At 48.2% G+C, this 19,799-nt stretch overlaps 1 protein-coding gene across 1 annotated transcript in view; it reads right to left on the bottom strand.

Annotated features, from left to right (window-relative positions):
• The window catches only part of LOC139368294 (proline-rich protein 12-like), a 55,833-nt gene that overhangs the window by 13,427 nt on the left and 22,607 nt on the right, over positions 1–19,799 (bottom strand). The window contains exons 3-11 of the mRNA XM_071107040.1: positions 15,451–15,615; positions 10,717–15,107; positions 10,271–10,501; positions 9,424–10,102; positions 5,103–5,614; positions 4,801–4,917; positions 4,121–4,251; positions 3,226–3,662; positions 2,339–2,458 (exon numbers count right to left, since the gene is read on the bottom strand). Of these exons, the coding sequence (XP_070963141.1) occupies positions 2,339–2,458; positions 3,226–3,662; positions 4,121–4,251; positions 4,801–4,917; positions 5,103–5,614; positions 9,424–10,102; positions 10,271–10,501; positions 10,717–15,107; positions 15,451–15,615 (6,783 nt within the window). The remainder of the gene's footprint in view (positions 1–2,338; positions 2,459–3,225; positions 3,663–4,120; positions 4,252–4,800; positions 4,918–5,102; positions 5,615–9,423; positions 10,103–10,270; positions 10,502–10,716; positions 15,108–15,450; positions 15,616–19,799) is intronic.

Below are 19,799 nucleotides of genomic sequence, written 5' to 3'. Positions count from 1 at the left end.
ATTCCCAAATGTATCATGATAGATAATCTTATCTGTTCTACACAATATATGTCTATCTGGACATTCTGTAACTTTTCACACTCCTGATCAGGGCCCTGTTCATTAGGACACATAATGGAAAAAGTTTAATGTTTTGTAACAGAAAATGCAAATCAGCATTTCCTATTGAACAACTTCCAAAGAGTCCCACCCTGTTTCAGTCCAATTTCTTCCATTTGCTGTCTAATGAATATGACCCAGGTCAACTGGTGTGCATTGTATGTTAGATACAGCTGTTCTTACAAAATATTGGTAGTGTGTGTATGTATGTGTGTGTGTGTATTTGTGAATGAGTGTGTTCTGCTCTCACTGTCAGTGTCCTCCAGGGCCGAGTACGTGTGTGTGTTGTGTCATGTTGGGTCCAGAGGGGTGTTCTATGACGATAGTTAGATCTTTTCATGATTTTCTAAACCTAGCCAGCTTCAGTTAGCTTTAAAATTCCAGCTCAGGATTCATCCATGTTACGAAGGTGGAAATGTATCATGCAACCACTAACTCGAGCCAGCTTGTAACTGCGCATTCGTGTTGAAAGTGGATAGTCGAACGCCAAAGTCTTCATTGAGACAACGCTGAAATAGTAATCCATGCCACATTTACATTTTTGCCGAAATCAAAATTAAAGGTTATCCTGCAAATACAGCTGGCTATGGTGGGAACTAGGCTATTAGAAGTGTCGTCTTTCGTGTGCTTATCAATGCACAAGCCATTTTCCCCCACTCCCATCCCAAAAATTTAAACGCATTAAGTCATAGAAAAGTTTTACTGCTTGTGAAGTTTCAAATGCATCCTGTCATTACTAAATGTGTACTGTGATATGCATTAGAATATCACTATTTAACGCAAAATAACATTTGATTAAAGGAGCTATGTAATATTTTTGCATTGCAATTTCAGAAAACGTCCTTTATATGTCTACAGTAATAGTGGAATGATAGTACTGTGAAACACTGTTTCCCCAAAATGCTTATTGGGCCCACACAAAATTGTATTCTAATGGTGCAGCCTTCTTATTGGTCAACAAAAGACGGGCCATCTCTTGCAATGACTACATATATACACAAACACTGAACAAAAATATGTAAAATGTTGATCCCATGTTTCATGAGATTAAATAAAAGATCCCAGAAATGTCCATATGCAAAAAAAGGTTATTTCTCTCAAATTTTGTGCACAAATTTGTTTCACTTTTAGTGAGCATTTCTCCTTTGCCAAGATAATCCATCCACCTGACAGGTGTGGCATATTAAGAAGCTGAGTAAACAGCATGGTCATTACACAGGTGCACCTTGTGCTGGGGACAATAAAAGGCCACTAAAATGTGTTGTTGCCAGAGAATTACATTTCTCTACCATAAGCTACCTCCAACATAATTTCAGACCATTTTTGCAGTACGTCCAACCGGCCTCACAAACACAGACCAAGTCTAACCACGCCAGTGCACGACCTCCACATTCGGGTTCTTCAACTGATTTCCTTATATGAACTGTAGCTCAGTAAAATCGTTGAAATTGTTGCATTTATATTTTTGTTCAGTATATGAATGGACAAAACCATCGATCACATGACACCATTCATTCCTATTTGAAGACTCAATCGCGCATTGAAGCCAAATGAAGACGGTTAAGATGGCGTCTCATGGAGACATAACATGCGCAGTTTGAGCTACTCCAGGAAGTGACGTTGCAGACTTGCTCAGTGCTGCCCCTTCTCTTTGAGTAACTCAAGTTGAAGGCTGACTGGGGTACTGCAGGCTTCCATTAGCAACTATTATTAACTTCTTCTGGGTGCCATTTTTAAATAAATCAGTTCAAGGACATAGTATACATGTTGTGTATTAGAAGCAATGTTTGGTACTAAAATCATCTTTGAATTTTTATTTTATTTACACAAAGATTGACCACGAAGCAGATTCTGTTTTCTGCAAACAATGCCTGTAGTACTGCGGTCGGCCTTGAACTTCAATGGCTTAAATGGGAAGGGGCAGTACAACGAAGGAAGCTAGATCTACACTCAGGGTTTTCTAACGCTAGTCAGCTTTAGTTAGGTGTACATTATAACAGCTCAGGCTTCATCCGTACTACGAGGTGGATATTTCTTGACCACCAACCGCTAACTCTAGCTGAATTGTATCTGTACGTGCATGTCGCACAAGCTTGTCGAACTCTTCATTGAGACAATGGTAAATCATCAAGCCATGGGTGAGTCAGTGCCACACTTTAATCAATGTCTGGCCTCCAGGGTTTGGATCATGTCGAGGTCCAGGGTCATGTGTGTGTGTGTGTGTGTTCTGGGCTCTCACCGTCTGTATCCTCCAGGGCTTGGATCATGTCGGGGTCCAGGGCCGTGCTGACCAGCATCTCCACATAGCTCCTGAACATCTCGCGCATGGCCCGGTTGTTCACCCCACCTCGCACTGGCACTGCACAGAGGTTACACACACATACAGGGTTTAGACACAACACACACACATACATACATAGGGTTGGCAAACCACCTGTATCAAAATACTCAGGCGTATTATGGTATGGAAACTGAGGAAGATGGGCATAATGTTATCTTATGTTGTAACTCAAAGTAAAAAAATAAATAATGCATTTCCAAGCTTTTGCACACAATATGTAACATACAGTACAATTCATAAAGGAAAAAAATTGTGTAGTCTGCATTGTGTGTTCCTATCGTGACAACACTACACACACAACATCTGTACCAAATTGCCAAATACATTCCTGACAGATTTTCTTTTTGTCTCCCCTCCTGAGTCATTCTATTCCATTAATTGAGGGCAGACACAGACACCTATTACTCCCCCGAACATCTCATAATCCCTCCACCCAGTTTGAATGCACAAACACATACTTATAGGCTAAACAGATATGGTCTACATTCCAATTGGCACCCTATTCCCTTTATAGTGAACTACTTTTTGACCAGGGCACACGGGGCTCTGGTCAAAAGTAGTGCACTATATAGTATGTATGGTGTAGCTATCAATAAATCTGTACAAAATGGGTTCACAAAGTATCAAAAACATTATGGGCTACTTTCATGGACACAGTTTATGCCTAGTCTTGGACTAAAAAGCTATTTCAAATGAGAATCTCCATTGAGAATGCTTTTTAGTCCTGGACTTGGCTTAATCCGTGTCTGGGAAACTGGCCCTATAGGCACAAAATGGTTTCTCACTCTCATCCTCACTGGCTGCCTCCTCGGACGAGTCTGAATCAGATGAAGAGGGGACCTCCTTCAGCCACTTCTTCCTCTTTTTCAGAGGAGGCTCTGCCTTGACCTTGGCTGGCTTTGACTTGGGAGGGCACTCCATCTTCTCTTTCTCCACTCCTCCTTTCTTCTCCTCTTTCCCCTTCCCTCGTTCCATCGTTGCCACCGCGGCGGCCCGTTTCTCAGGCTTCTCCTGAGATAGTTGCACCCTCCTCTCCTTCTCCCTCTGCTTCTCTTTCAACCCCGCGGTCGCATTTTCTCGCTGTTCGTTCTTTGCCCTTGTTCTCTCCCTCGGTTCGCGCTGCACTGGCTCACGCAGCGGTGCTACTCGCTGCTCCCTCTCGGCTCGAGGCGGGGTCAGGGTGGTGGGAGGCGGGGACGCTATTTTGGGGAGGGCCTGTCGCCTGTTGAAGACGAGTGGAGATTTGAATAAAGAGAACGGAACAATATTTCAGATGGCCAGTTCCATAAGCACCCTCTGCCAGCAAAATAGCTGACTACTAACCCTCATTTTGTGGGGGGTTATGCCCTCGCACCCTCTAGCTTGCTACATTTTTCAGTATGCTGGCTACTTCAGATTTTCTGGAACACTCTGGATGGCTAGATCAAAGTGCAAACACCATGTTAGCTCTTTAGGCTAGTATTTTCCTCTTAAACATTGTCCATGGACATTCAACAGGACAGCACTCTCCGAAATGTATATTTGAGAGGTGCAAGTAATAAACCTTCCAAGCATATCTTTCGGACAGTACTGTCTTATGGATTGTTCAATGACAAGGTGGAAGAATAACTTTGAGAAGTGAAGGCATAAAAAACACTGGACATGTCTAGATTAGAATTGAATAAATCCCCTAATGGCTACCTCAGTCCAGATGGTCTGTGCCAGGGTCGTCGAGAGCACACTCTCACGTAGTCCTTCTTGTTAACATTCTCCAGGAACTTGACGTACAGGCGCTGGTACCGCCTCTTGGCATCTCCAAAATAGCCCAGATACTGAGGAAGAGTAGCCATTTTGTTTATTTGGATACCTGATGAGTAGCTGTTCAATTAGTACCTATCTTGGGATCCACACAAATCAATGGGCCTGTTCCAGGTTAATCTTTATTGCAGTTGTGCTGCACAGTTTATCAGGTTCCACAGTCATAAAGTGTCTCACTTTAGAAGTGTTGATCTAGGACCAGGACCACACTGTCCATTTGTTAGAATCTAAAAAGGCAAAGTAGTACGAGTGCTGATCTAGAAACAGTTTGGGCATTTTAGATCTCAGGAATCACATTAATATGATATAAGCACTCTTCTGAGAACTAAGACGACCTGTAATGCAACAAACACCCACACATAGACAGACATCATCAGGGTCGTGTTCATTAGGCACTAAATGGAGGAAAGGTACTGAATCAGGTAGAGAATTTTTATTTCATTTTAACAAAATGTTTTAAAACATTTTCCGTTGCGTGCCCTGTTGATAGACAGTAACATACATGCTGTGTTGACATTGAGCAGTGACAGTCATGTGTTTGGTGGACAGACGGACTGACTCACGTTGCTGGTGGCACAGAACTGCCTCTCTCCGTCCTTGATCTCAGGGCTGAACTTCTGCAGCAGGGCTTTCTGCACCCTCCAGATGGGGGGAGGCTCTCGACCGGTCTTCAGGGCCAGCTAGGGTTTGAGGGGTGAGGGAGTCAATACATCACATACTGAACACTTACCTACCATATATGAACACACACATACTCTCACACACTTAACAGAACAGATGGACTATTTTGACAAACCATCAAACCTAGCGACTGTTGATTAGTGATGTATTTTTTACTCACACATACACGCACACACACAAATACCTTCATAGTTGCAATGTCTTCCACACGCACCACAAACTCGTCCCTCTCTCGGAAAATGCCTTCACCTCCGCTCTCGCTCTCATCCTCCTCGCTCTCTCCAGCGATGGCGGCATCCTCCTGCTTCTGAGCCACGTGCAGCGAGGTGACCTGAGAGGCAGGGGCTTCTTCCGGGGACGCGCGGGGCTCCGGTGAGTACTTGGGGATATCCGTGGCCGGGGATGACTGAGGAAGCGGGGAGGAGAGAGGGAGAGTGGCAGAAGCAGGATGAAGAGGGGAGGGATAGAGAGGGAGGGTTGCGTGAACAGGATGAAGAGGGGAGGGATTGAAAGGAGGGAGGGGGCTCAGAGGTTGGGACTTCTGCTGTTGTGCTGCTTCTTGTGGCGGCAGGGGTGATGAAGGGAGAGAGAGGGGAGGTAAGGGGGAAGGCGGGGGAGAGGGAGAGAAGGATTGAGCGGGGGAGGCGGAGGGAGGTGGGGGTGCGACTGGTGCCTCCTGGGACTCTGGGAGGGAAGCTGGAAAATGGAGAGAAGTGCTCATGTAATTTTCTTCAAGAATCAATAGGTATATACGGTATAATTTAAATGAAACAAAACAGCTGTAAAGATCACAGTTGTGGGCCTTTAATATCATTCAGTTCAAACTTTTAGAACTATCATCATAACGTTTCTATTACTCAGTTCTTTACTTTACTTTCTTTACTTTACTTTGTGCAATAGGAAATCGATTCAAGGACAGAATTTTACAGTCCACACCCCGACCTTAAGGTATTTGTGACCAACAGATGCGTATCTGTACTCGCAGTCATGAGAAATCCATAGATTAAGGACTAAGGAATTCATTTTTATTGACTGATGAATTGTAATTCAGTATAATCTTTGAAATGTATTTATATTCACTATATACAGTGCATTTGGAAAATATCCAGACCTTTACATTTCTCATTTTGTTACGTTACAGCCTTATTCTGAAATATATATATATTTTTATTATTCCTCAATCTACACACAATACCCCTTAATGACACCGTGAAAACAGGTTCTTAGGTTCTTGTTTGCAAATCTATTAAATATTTAAAAAACACAAATACCATATACACATACAGTTGAAGTCAGAAGTTTACATACACTTAGGATGGAGTCATTAAAACTAGTTTTTCAACCACTCCACAAATGTTTGTTAACAAACTATAGCTTTGGCAAGTCGGTTAGGACATCTACTTTGTGCATGACACAAGTAAATTTTCCAACAATTGTTTACAGACAGGTTGTTTCACTGTATCACAATTCCAGTGGGTCAGAAGTTTACATACACTAAAGTTGACTTTGCCTTTAAACAGCTTGGAAAATTCCAGAAAATTATGTCATGGCTTTAGAAACGTCTGACAGGCTAATTTACATAATTTGAGTCAATTGGAGGTGTACCTGTGGATGTATTTGAAGGCCAACCTTCAAACTCAGTGCCTCTTTCCTTGACATCATGGGAAAATCAAAAGAAATCAGCCAAGACCTCAGAAAAAAAATTGTAGACCTCCACAAGTCTGGTTCATCCTTGGGAGCAATTTCCAAATGCCTGTACAAACAATAGTACGCAAGTATAAACACCATGGGACCATGCAGTCGTCATACCGCTCAGGAAGGAGACGCGTTCTGTCTCCTAGAGATGAATGTACTTTGGTGTGAATAGTGCAAATCAATCCCAGAACAACAGCAAATTACCTTGTGAAGATGCTGGACGAAACAGGTACAAAAGTATCTATATCCAGGGTAAAACGAGTCCTATGTTGACATAACCTGAATGGCCGCTCAGCAAGGAAGAAGCCACTGCTTCAAAACAGCCATAAAAAAGCCAGACTATGGTTTGCAACTGCACATGGGGACAAATATCGTACTTTTGGAGAAATGTCCTCTGGTCTGATGAAACAAAAATAGAACTGTTTTGTCATAATGACCATCGTTATATTTGGAGGGAAAAGGGGAACGCTTGCAAGTTGAAGAACACCTTCCCAACTGTGAAGCACGGGGGTGGCAGCATCATGTTGTGGGGGTGCTTTGCTGCAGGAGGGACTGGTGCACTTCACAAAATAGATGGCTTCATGAGGTAGGAAAATTATGTGGATATATTAAAGCAACATCTCAAGACATCAGTCAGGAAGTTAAAGCTTGGTCGCAAATGGGTCTTCCAAATGGACAATGACACCAAGCATACTTCCAAAGTTGTGGCAAAATTCCTTAAGGACAACAAAGTCAAGGTATTGGAGTGGCCATCACAACGCCCTGACCTCAGTCCTATTGAACATTTGTGGGCAGAACTAAAATAGCGTGTGCGAGCAAGGAGGCCTACAAACCTGACTCAGTTACACCAGCTCTATCAGGAGGAATGGGCTAAAATTCACCCAACTTATTGTGGGAAGCTTGTGGAAGGCTACCCAAAACAGCTGACCCAAGTTAAACAATTTAAAGGCAATGCTACCAAATACTAATTGAATGTATGTAAACTTCTGACCCACTGGGAATGTGATGAAAGAAATAAAAGCTGAAATAAATCATTCTCTCTACTATTATTCTGACATTTCACATTCTTAAAATAAATTGGTGATCCTAACTGACCTAAGACAGGGATTTTTACTAGGATTAAATGTCAGGAATTGTGAAAAACTGAGTTTAAATGTATTTGGCTAAGGTGTATGTAAACTTCTGACTTCAACTGTAGGTATTCAGACCCTTTATTATGAGACTCGAAATTGAGCTCAAGTATGTCCTGTTCCATTTCACTTGATTGGAGTCCACCTGTGGGAAATTCAATTGATTGGACATGATTTGGAAAGGCACACCCGTCTATATAAGGTCCCACAGTTGACAGTGCATGTCAGAGCAAAAACCAAGCCACGAGGACGATGGAATTGTCTGTTGCACGCCGAGACTGGAATGTGTCGAGCCCCAGATCTGGGGAAGGGTACCAAAAAATGTCTGCAGCATTGAAGGTTCCCAAGAACACAGTGGTCTCCATCATTCATAAATGGAAGAAGTTCGGAACAACCAACCCTTTCTAGGGCTGGCCGCCCAGCCAAACTAAGCAATTGGGAGAGAAGGGCCTTGGTCAGGGAGGTGACCAAGACCCAATAGTCACTATCAGAGCTCCAAAGGTCATCTGTGGAGATGGGAGAACCTTCCAGAAGGACAACCATCTCTGCAGAACTCCACCAATCAGGCCTTTATGGTAGAGTGGCCAGACGGAAGCCACTCCTCAGTAAGAGGCACATGACAGCCTGATTGGAGTTTTCCAAAAGGCACCTAAAGGACTCTCAAACCATGAGAAACTGCATTCTATGGTCTGATGAAACCAAGATTGAACTCTCTGGCCTGAATGCCAGGCGTGACATCCCTATGTTTAAGCATGGTGGTGGCAGCATCATGCTGTCGGGATGTTTTTCAGCAGGAGGGACTGGGAGACTAGTCAGGATTAAGGGAAAGATGAACGGAGCAAAGTACAGAAAGGTCCTTGATGAAAACTTGCTCCAAAGCACTCAGGACCTCAGACTGGGGGCGAAGGTTCATCTTCCAATAGGACAACGACCCTAAGCACACAGCACAGACAATGCAGGAGTAGCTACGGGACAAGTCACTGAATGTCCTTGAGTGGCCCACCCAGAGCCCGGACTTGAACCCGATCGAACAGCTCCGGAGAGACCTGAACATAGCTATGCAGCGACGCTCCCCATCCAACCTGACAGAGCTTGAGAGGATCTGCAGAGAACAATGGGAGAAACTCTCCAAATACAGCTGTGCCAAGCTTGTAGCATCATACCCAAGAAGACTCAAGGCTGTAATCGATGCCAAAGGTGCTTCAACAAAGTACTGAGTAAAGGGTCTGAATAATTAGGTAAATGTGATCGTTTTTTATTTTCAATACATTTGCAAAAATGTCTGGGGTATTCTGGGGGTTTGTCATTATGAGGTATTGTGTGTAGATTGCTGAGAAAAACAACAATTTAATCCAATTTAGAACACAACAAAATATGGAAAAAGTCAAGGGGCTCAGATATTAGGGTACAATATTTTATACTATTACATCTGAGCCAAAATAGTAAATATGTGGGAAACTACAACTAAGTGGTCGCTTGCCACATTTTATGCTGCACTGTGCAACTTTTATTAAAAACTTGACATCCAAATATGACCGTTTTCGTTTGCAATCTCAGTTGATCCCCTCACCTCGCAAGGACATAATGTTTTTTTTTTCTCCTTTTGCCATACTGGCATTGGCAATCATCGACAACAAAATATCATCAATATGATCTGTATCGGCCTGGTATTTCCCTTACCTTCTAATTTGTGTGCACCAAGTGTTTCAAACTCTGGCGCCTCCTCTTCCATAACCTTCACTTCACTCTCATTACCCCCTCCTCCCATCTTCCTCTCTTCCTCATCATCATCATTCTCCTCCATCTCCCGGTCCTCTCGCTGTAGTACAGCCGGCTCGGCCGCCTGGAGCTGGGTGTGAGGGGTGTGTGAGGGGGTCTGGGGGCTGAGGGTGGGGGGCTGCAGAAGGGTCGATGTGTGCTGGGCCTGCCTGGGTTGGGGTTGGGACTGGGGTGGGGGAGGAGGAGGCGGCTGGAAGGCCAGCTGCGGTGTATCATAGAGAGCCGAGATGGCTGAGGAGATGCTCTTCTGCAGGTCCTGGTTCTTGCCCACCGAATCCTCCTCATCCGAGGAGAACGAGGGCAGCGTCTCCAGGTTCCTCTTCAGCTCGTCATCCAGGGTGCGCTTGCAGGGGCTGGGGCAGCCAACCAGGGCCAGGCCGCCGTTGCCCTCACCCTCCCCGAATGGAGGCGGCACTGGGGACAAGGGACAGAGACCGCCACATTTGAGAGGTGAGGTGTCACCATGTCCTGATTCCATTCCCACAGGCATTTCCAAGCCCTGAGGTCTCTTTCCCGACTTGAGGAAGTCCATGAAGGAGGCCATGAAGCCCGCCTTGGATTCCGAATCCTTCTCATCCACCTGAGAGAGAGACAGAGAGAGAGAGCGGGTCGGGAATAGATTAGAGGGGAAATTCTGCTTTCCACTCTTCATTTTACCAACTAAGAAGGGTAATATTGTCACATACAACACAAAGGATAAAACAATTTAAACTGATTCAGTGGACAAACAAATGTAAAAGTCCTTTACCCTTCCATCCATCCCCTCTCCGTCCACTCCATCACTCAGCATTTGGCTGTTCTGCTTGCTCTTGTTCTGGGTCCTGTTGGAGTCTGTCCCTCCGCACGGGGGTCCGGGACTCAGGCCAAGGGAGGGTGCCGAGCCCACCGAGCCGTCCGACAGAGCGGGGTCTGTACCAGACAGAGAGTCTATCCTCAGCAGGTCGTCGGAAGAGGACATGGAGCCGATGGGCAGTTTGATCTACGACAGGAAAAAAACGGGAAAAGTTTTGTTAAAACGCCAATAGAGTACAGAGTACAGTAAAAAGTGGTTAAATCTTGACATTCGACTACTTTAGAGATCTGAAACGGTTTGACAATTTTTGATTTGAAAGTGCAATGACCCTTTAAGTATAGGCCTGCTATGACATCTATATTTCCCCCTGGGGATTAATAAAGTTCAATTCAATCACTCACCTTGAGAGGTGGTATGGGCTCCTGATGCTGTGGAGCCTGGTGGTGGAGCTGATGCTGTTGTTGCTGATGGTGGTGTTGCTGCATGTGGTCCTTCCTAGTCATCTCCATAAACATGTCATTTCTCCTCACCCGGCATCCACCACCACGATCCCTGCCCAGTTTACCCTCCATTCCTCCTCCATTACCCCCTCCTACTCCGGTTCCTCCTCCCATCTCACCGGTCAACATTTCGCAGGGCGTGTGCTGCTCTGGCTGCGGGCGAATGCGAGGCCTACCCCTGGGCCTGGGAGGCCCCTCTCTCTTTTGCTTGGTGGGCTTACGGCCCCTCTTCTTGACCATGTCCTGGGACATGAGCTGGGGAGGGGGGCCGAGGGGGGGGTAGCCTGTCGTGTGGTAGAAGTTAAGGTCTCCCATGAGGGGGCTGAGCGTGCCTCCTCCTCCAGCCCCAACTCCTGTCTTACGACAACTGGAGACCAGGTCAGGGAGGAGGTCGGGGAGCCGGCGGCTGTTCAGGCGGATGTCTGCCGGCTGGTTGTCCTTGTCCTCGTCATCCTCGAACTCGTACTCCTGCGCGTAGCTCTTCTTGGGCAGCGTGTTGGGGTCCCGGCGCTCTTTGAGCAGATGGAACGAGCTCGACTTGAGTAGCTTCTTAGGGCGCGAAGAGCAGAAGATGGGTGAGGTGAGGCCTCCAGGACTGACACCAGTACCGCCAGCACCCCCGCCTGGACTCGAGGACAATTTCCCCGGGCCAGTGACACCCATGCCTCCGGGGCCCTGCAACTGGATCAGGCCCAGCTGCTCCGTATTGACGGTGGAGGGCAGCTCGTGGGTCTTAAGGGAGTCCAGGTCCATGGTGCTGCTGCCTGACTCGGAGAGACCGTGGCAGTACTGCACGTAGCCCTGGTCGCTGCCGTGGTGGCCATGCATGTCGTAGCTGGCTCTTCCGCTTCCCCCTCCACTTCCTCCACCTGAATTAGCCTTCATGGCCTCCTCATGGCCATCTCCTGGTCCCTCTTTGTTCATCTCCCCCTGCATTGGGCCTGCGCTTCCTCCGGTGCAGCTCGACTTGGAGTAGTCGTCCGAGCAGAACATGTCCTCCATGCCAGGGAAGAAGGAGCGGTCCTCGTCTTGCAGGAGCGAGTCCGGGAAGCAGATGGAGGTGAGTGGGACGAAGTGATTCTGGCTCTGGCCTCCGCTTTTCTCCACAGGGCTGACTGTGTCAAACGGGTGCTGCTCAGAGCGCTGTTGCTGGTCCAATTGGACCTGCTGGCCCAGGGTGAGCTGGGAAGGATGGGACTGGGACTTCTGTTGCTGTGAGTGGGTGGAAGCTGAGGGAGGGGGCAAGTGGTTGGACAGGGGGTGAGCATGGCCTTGGGAGTGGTGCCCTGAGTGGCTTTGCTGGTGGTGTGAGTTGGGGTGTTGCTGTTGTTGATGGTGCTGGGGGAGGTGGTGCACTTGCGAGGAGGCGGATAAGCACATGTCAGGCTCAGAGAGTAATGAGTGGACCTCTGAGTGTTGAGGGTGGTGGGACGAGAGCCTCTGCTGCTCTTGTTGCATGCGGCACTCTCCGCTCCCTCCACCACTCCCTCCTACTCTCCTCCCCTCCACTCCCCCTCCATCCGTACTGGAGGTCTGGGAGAGCGAGCACTCCAGCATGTCCAGGGAGGACACCACCGAGCTCTGCTGTTGTTGCTTGGACTGGCTCTGGTCCTGCTGAGGAGGTCCGTGGCTGTAGTGAGTGGCCGCCACTGCGGCCTCCAAAGCCTGGGACTGGAGTTGTAGCTGAAGCTGGGAAGCCTGCTGGGTCGGAGTCTGGTGTTTATTCGGGCCCATTCGCCCTCCGGCTCCATCCATCATAGCTTGCTGTTGGCTCACCGAATGCTGCTGCTGCTGATGGGGTTCCATCTTGTTGCGGGTGGTGTGGGACAGCACAGACTGGAGCAGGTGGGGCGTTTGGCGAGACTGGTGTGTGGGGGAATCCATGAGGGTAGCTGAGGCTTGAGACTGAGAGTGTTGTTGCTGCTGGACCTCGGGGGTCTTGCGTGGGTACACCAGCTCCGAGCGCTCCTGTGGCTTCTTCTGCGGGTCCATGTGCGTGAGGGATTGAAGGTGGGCATGGGAGGCGGTGTGCTGTTGCTGCGGGTGGGAGGTGTGTTGGGGGCCCAGGGAGTATGGGTCGCCACGGCCGTAGTGCACCACTGATCCCAGAGAGTGGTGGAGGAGGGGGTGACTTTGCTCAGCACTTCCTCTTCCTCCAATCCTGCCACCACCTCGTCTGTCATTCCTCTGTTGTTGTTGCTGCTGCTGTTTCTTGAGAGACATCTCCAGCTGCCTGTCTAGGCCAGTAACCCCCCCGCCCGATTCGGTGCTGGAGGTGGCGCTGTGAGTGCGGATAACGCTCTGGAGGTGGCACCTCTCCTCAGAGCTCTTTCCCAGCTCATAGGAAGACAGCCCTTTGCCGCCATCTGTGGTGGAGGAGACGGGCTGTGGAGGTGCCTGCTGTTGGGCCGTCTGTTGAGATTGTTGCTGCTGGGAGTGGTGATGGGACTCCTGGGACGCTGGACTGGCGTGGGCTTGGAAAAGGTGCTGGATCAAGAAGTCGTCATCCACGTCCTCTTGAGACCTCTGAGAGCCCACACCTAGCATGCTGCTGGGATCAGATTTGGTCTTGCTGGAGTTGGGGTGGTAGGACTGGGGCCGAGGGCCTCTGGTGTCAGGGTAGCCCTGAGGGGAGGACATGAAGGTGGGGGAAAGGACAGAGGAGATGTATTTGTTGGAGCCCGTTCCTCCTGGGGTCTTGGTGGGGCAGGCAGGGGCAGGGGAGTGCAACCCTGGACGGATGATCCCAGAGTTGGCCGACGGGGAGGGGATCGACTCAGGGATATGGTAAGACCCTCCTCCGCCACCTCCACTCTCATTTACCATACTGCTCGTGGCTCCTCCTCCTCCTCCTGAGCCAGAAGTCCCACCTCCTGAGCTGCTACTACCACCGCCTCCTGAGGTTCCACCCCCAGACGGCCCACCCGACCGTAAAAGGGCGGGGGAGTGGCCTGGGCCGTAACCTATTGACGGACTTCCCTCTCCGCCTAGAGAGGAGGGGAGGGAACCGTAAGCAGAGTCAGTCCCGTATACCACATCCGCAGAGTACGACTGGCTTTGCCCTCCCAGGCTCCCATAACCTTTTCTTACCCCGGATGAGCTCAGGTCTTGGGCCTGAGGGGAGCTGAAGCCGCCATATGACTGGGGGAGGTGGGAGAGAGGGGGCTGACTGGGTGAGTATGACTGGGTCTGCGGTTGCGGCGGGGTTTGGCCTGCGAGGGCAGCGGTGGGGGGTTTCACAAGGGGTGCGGGTGAGCTGTAGCTCGAGAGCCTGTGCTTGGGTAAGGGCTGCTGGGCAGACGAGGATGAGGTTGGAGGGGGCTGTTGCTGCTGGGGAGCTGGGGGAGCGCTCTGGGTGGGAGGCTGCTGTCTAGAGGGGCCCGAGCTAGAGCTGGAGGGGGGAATGGAGTTGGAGGGGTGGGCTCCCGAGGCAGAGGAGGAAGAAGAGGAGGTCGAAGAAGTGGAGGATGCAGAAGGGGGCGTGTGAGGGGTGCGGGAGGAGGACACCGAGCTGGCCGAGGAGTAGCCGCTGCTAGAGTTGCTCTTGGCGCCCTTCCCCACTGCTGAAGAGGAGGACGAGTAAGGGGGCTGGATGATTGGCCGATAAACCTGTTCTGTCCGGGAAGAGGCCTTGTGGTCCGAGGAGGGACTCTGGTCACCCAGGGGGCTGCAGGAGAGGCCGGCATGCCGGGGGTGGGCTATCTGCTGGTACCCGGCTCCTCCGCAGCTGAGGTACTGCTGTAGGGAGTGGGCTGCCGAGGAGGAGAGCTGTGACTGGGACGGCGTGGGCCGCTGGTAGTGCTTGATTACGCTGTCCTGCCGGGGCACAGCCCTCTCCTGGACCGAGTTAGATTGGGCTTGAGCTTGGGCCTGAGCCTGAGCTTGGGCTGAGGAGAACACTGAGGCGTTGTACAACTGGGAGGACTGGTCCTGCAGCTGGGAGGACAGCAGGTTGAACTGGTGGGACTGGATGTGTAGCGCCGACGAAGCTTGGGCGGAGGAGGCGGCGCCTGTGGAGTCCTGGGCACCACGGTAGGCTGCGGCGGCGCCCTGAGAGGACAGGAGGCGGTCGAAGCCCAGGCTGGACTGGGCGGGACCCTTAATGTGTAGAAGAGGGTCGTGGGGGGAGAGGAGTCCATTGGAGGTAGGGCTGAACGTGGGAGTGTCCTGGAGGGTGGGGAAGGAGCGGCTGGAGAAGGAGGCTGGGTGCTGATAGGCCGAGAGGGCAGAGGAAGAGGGGAAGGAGCCCGAGCCGGAGATGAAGAGCTCGGCAGGGGCAGGGGTGTGCATCGCTGTCAGGGTCAGATAAAGAGACAAGAGGACGATTATTCAACACCCGTCAACTGAAAAATACTGACAAGCATGAGTAAATAAATTGTAACCCACTCCCCTCCTGTAAAATTTAAACAGATAAGACAAACCAATATCCAAATGACACCAACATAACCTCAATGCAAATCACTGACAGTAATCACCGTTCATAATAAGGCGAGGCGCGACAATGCCAACATAAGAGAGGAATAACAATTCGACATTGTTTGGCATTGGAAATGTCATATTGACTTTTGCAACCCCGTTTTGAATGTCAACACATTAACAACACAGGTCTGGTCACATGCCTGGTCACATGCCTACCTGTCTGCCAGGACGGAGTGCGGAACTGGGAAAGCAGGGAGGAGGCGGAGGGTTGAGGCTGGGGACCCCGCTGGGACTCAAGAGCAGAGATCAGATTCATGACTGAGGCATCTGGGCCAGAGGGGCTGGCGTGGTGCAGACCTGTGTCAAATAGTCCAGAGAGACCTGATGAGACAAATACAACCATGAGTAAACCGTGATGACCATGTCCTTATTTGACAGCAAACTCAACAGGACCCGCTTTCTCAAAAGCATCTTAAGGCTAAGTATATCGTTAGAACTGTCACAGAAGCATCGTTAAAACAAAGAGCTGTTTCCCCAAAACCATTGTGACTGAAGTTGGAGTTGAAAATGCTTATTATTTACCGACTGCCACAGACCATTCGTAGAAGAGCTAAGTGCGTCGTTTAGATGCTTTTTTGCCACCTTTCCTCATCACTTTATACAAAGAAGATCTCCGAGACGACCGCATAATAAAATAAAAAAATACATTAGGCATATAGGCCTATATATTTAAAATCGTATAAAAACACTTTCATGTTCCATTTTGCTAATTGAAGGCTACGGTCTAATTTTTTACCCCAATATACAGTGCATTTGGAAAGTCGTCGGCCCCCTTCACTTTTTCCACATTGTTACATTATAGCCTTATTCTAAAATGTATTTTTCTTGAAAATTCATTAAAAAATTATCACATTTACATACGTATTTAGACCCTTTACTCAGTACTTTGTTGAAGCACCTATGGGAATGATTACAGCCACAACTGGCACACCTGTTTTTGGAGAGTTTCTCACATTTTTTCTCTGCAGATCCTCTCAAACTCTATCAGGTTGGATGGGGAGCGTCGCTGCACAGCAATTTTCAGGTCTCTCCAGAGATTGATCAGATTAAAGTCTGGGCTCTGCAAGGACATTCAAAGACTTGTCCCGAAGCCACTCCTGCGTTGTCTTGGCTGTGTGCTTAGGGTTGTTGTCCTGTTGGAAGGTGAACCGTCGCCCCAGTCTGAGGTCTTGAGCGCTCTGGAGCAGGTTCATATGAAGGATCTCTGTACTTTGCTCCATTCATCTTTCCCCCGGTCCTGACTTGTCTCCCAGTCCATGCCGCTGAAAAAACCTCCCGATAGCATGATGCGGCCACCACCATGCTTCACCGCAGGAATGGTACCAGGTTTCCTTCAGACAGGATGCTTGGCGTTCAGGCCAAAGTGTTCAATCTTGGTTTCATCAGACCAGAGAATCTTGTTTCTCATGGTCAGAGTCCTTTAGGTGCCTTTTGGCAAACTCCAAGCGGGGAGTCATGTGCCTTTCACTGAAGAGTGGGTTCAGTCTGGCCACTGTACAATAAACGCCTGATTGGTGGCGTGCTGCAGAGATGGGAGAACCTTCCAGAAGGACAACCATCTCCACAGAGGAACTCTGAAGCTCTGTCAGAGTGATTAATGTTTTGGTACCCTTCCCCAGATCTGTGCCCCAACACTATCCTGTCTCGGAGCTCTTCGGACAAGTCCTTCGACCTCATGGCTTGTTTTTTTCTCTGACATGCACTGTCAACTGTGGGACCTTATATAGACAGAAGTGCCTTTCCAGATCATGTCCAATTAATTATGTATTTATTTATTTATTTCACCTTTATTGAACCAGGAAGACAAGTGCAACCTGGCCAGGATAAAGCAAATCAGCGCAGCACAAACAACAACAACACAGAGTTACATATGGAATAAACAAACATGCAGTCAATAATACAGTAGAAAAAAAGTCTATATAAAGTGTGTGCAAATGAGGTAGTATACCTGAGGAAAAGGCCATAGATTGGCCATAGTGGTAAAATAATTACAATATAGCAAATAAACACTGGAATGATAACTGTGCAGAAGATGAGTCTACAAGTAGAGATACTGGGGTGCAAAGGAGCAAAAATAAATACAGTGCCTTGCGAAAGTATTCGGCCCCCTTGAACTTTGCGACCTTTTGCCACATTTCAGGCTTCAAACAAAGATATAAAACTGTATTTGTTTGTGAAGAATCAACAACAAGTGGGACACAATCATGAAGTGGAACGACATTTACTGGATATTTCAAACTTTTTTAACAAATCAAAAACGGAAAAATTGGGCGTGCAAAATTATTCAGCCCCCTTAAGTTAATACTTTGTAGCGCCACCTTTTGCTGCGATTACAGCTGTAAGTCGCTTGGGGTATGTCTTTATCAGTTTTGCACATCGAGAGACTGAATTTTTTTCCAATTCCTCCTTGCAAAACAGCTTGAGCTCAGTGAGGTTGGATGGAGAGCATTTGTGAACAGCAGTTTTCAGTTCTTTCCACAGATTCTCGATTGGATTCAGGTCTGGACTTTGACTTGGCCATTCTAACACCTGGATATGTTTATTTTTGAACCATTCCATTGTAGATTTTGCTTTATGTTTTGGATCATTGTCTTGTTGGAAGACAAATCTCCGCCCCAGTCTCAGGTCTTTTGCAGACTCCATCAGGTTTTCTTCCAGAATGGTCCTGTATTTGGCTCCATCCATCTTCCCATCAATTTTAACCATCTTCCCTGTCCCTGCTGAAGAAAAGCAGGCCCAAACCATGATGCTGCCACTACCATGTTTGACAGTGGGGATGGTGTGTTCAGGGTGATGAGCTGTGTTGCTTTTACGCCAAACATAACGTTTTGCATTGTTGCCAAAAAGTTCAATTTTGGTTTCATCTGACCAGAGCACCTTCTTCCACATGTTTGGTGTGTCTCCCAGGTGGCTTGTGGTAAACTTTAAACAGCACTTTTTATGGATATCTTTAAGAAATGGCTTTCTTCTTGCCACTCTTCCATAAAGGCCAGATTTGTGCAATATACGACTGATTGTTGTCCTATGGACAGAGTCTCCCACCTCAGCTGTAGATCTCTGCAGTTCATCCAGAGTGATCATGGGCCTCTTGGCTGCATCTCTGATCAGTCTTCTCCTTGTATGATTCAAGGGGGCCGAATACTTTCGCAAGGCACTGTAAAATAGATAACAGTATGGGGATGAGGTAGTTGGATGGGCTATTTACAGATAGGATATGAACAGGTAGAGTGATATGTGAGCTGCTCTGACAGCTGGTGCTTAAAGCTAGTGAGGGAGATATGAGACTCCAGCTTCAGTGATTTTGGCAGTTGGTTCCAGTCATTGGCAGCAGAGAACTGGAATGAAAGGCGGCCAAAGGAAGAAATTGCTTTGGGGGTGACCAGTGAAACATACCTGCTGGAGCGCGTGCTACAGGTGGGTGCTGCTATGGTGACCAGTGAGCTGAGATAAGGTGGGACTTTACCTAGCAAAGACTTATAGATGACCTGGAGACAGTGTGTTTGGCGATGAATATGAAGCGAGGGCCAGCCAACGAGAGCATACAGGTTGCAGTGGTGGGTAGTATATGGGGCTTTGGTGACAAAACGGATGGCACTGTGATAGACTGCATCCAATTTTCTGAGTAGAGTGTTGGAGACTATTTTGTAAATGACATCGCCAAAGTCAAGGATCGGTAGCATAGTCAGTTTTACGAGGGTATGTTTGGCAGCATGAGTGAAGGATGTTTTGTTGCGAAATAGGAAGCTGATTCTAGATGTAATTTTAGATTGGAGATGCTTAATATGAGTCTGGAAGGAGAGTTTAAAGTCTAACCAGACACCTATGTATTTGTAGTTGTCCTCATATTCTAAGTCAGAACCGTTCAGAGTAGTGATGCTGGGCGGGCGGGCAGGCAGGTGTGGGCAGCAATCGGTTGAAGAGCATGCATTTAGTTTTACCTGCATTTAAGAGCAGTTGGAGGCCACGGAAGGAGAGTTGTATGGCATTGAAGATTGTCTGGAGGTGAGTTAACACAGAGTCAAAAGAAGGGACACAAGTATACAGAATGGTGTCGTCTGCGTAGAGGTGGATCGGAGAATCACCAGCAGTAACATCATTGATGTATACAGAAAAAAGAGTCAGCCCGAGAATTGAACCCTGTGGCACCCCCATAGAGACTGCCAGAGGTCCAGACAACAGGCCCTCCGATTTGACACACTGAGCTCTGTCTGAGAAGTAGTTGGTGAACCAGGCGAGGCAGTCATTTGAGAAACCAAGGGTGTTGAGTCTACCGATAAGAATGTGGTGATTGACAGAGTCGAAAGCCTTGGCCAGGTCGATAAAGACGGCTGCACAGTATTGTCTTTTATCGATGGCGGTTTTGATATCTTTTAGGACCTTGAGCGTGGCTGAGGTGCACCCTTGACCAGCTCGGATACCAGATTGCATAGCAGAGAAGGTACGGTGGGATTCGAAATGGTCGGTGATCTGTTTGTTAACTTGGCTTTCGAAGATTTTAGAAAGGC

The sequence above is a fragment of the Oncorhynchus clarkii genome, chromosome 16 (assembly GCF_045791955.1).
Source record: "Oncorhynchus clarkii lewisi isolate Uvic-CL-2024 chromosome 16, UVic_Ocla_1.0, whole genome shotgun sequence".
Classification (NCBI taxonomy): Eukaryota; Metazoa; Chordata; class Actinopteri; order Salmoniformes; family Salmonidae; genus Oncorhynchus; species Oncorhynchus clarkii.
The sequence above is the reverse complement of the archived record's forward strand: the minus strand, read 5'-3'. Positions and strand labels throughout refer to the sequence as shown.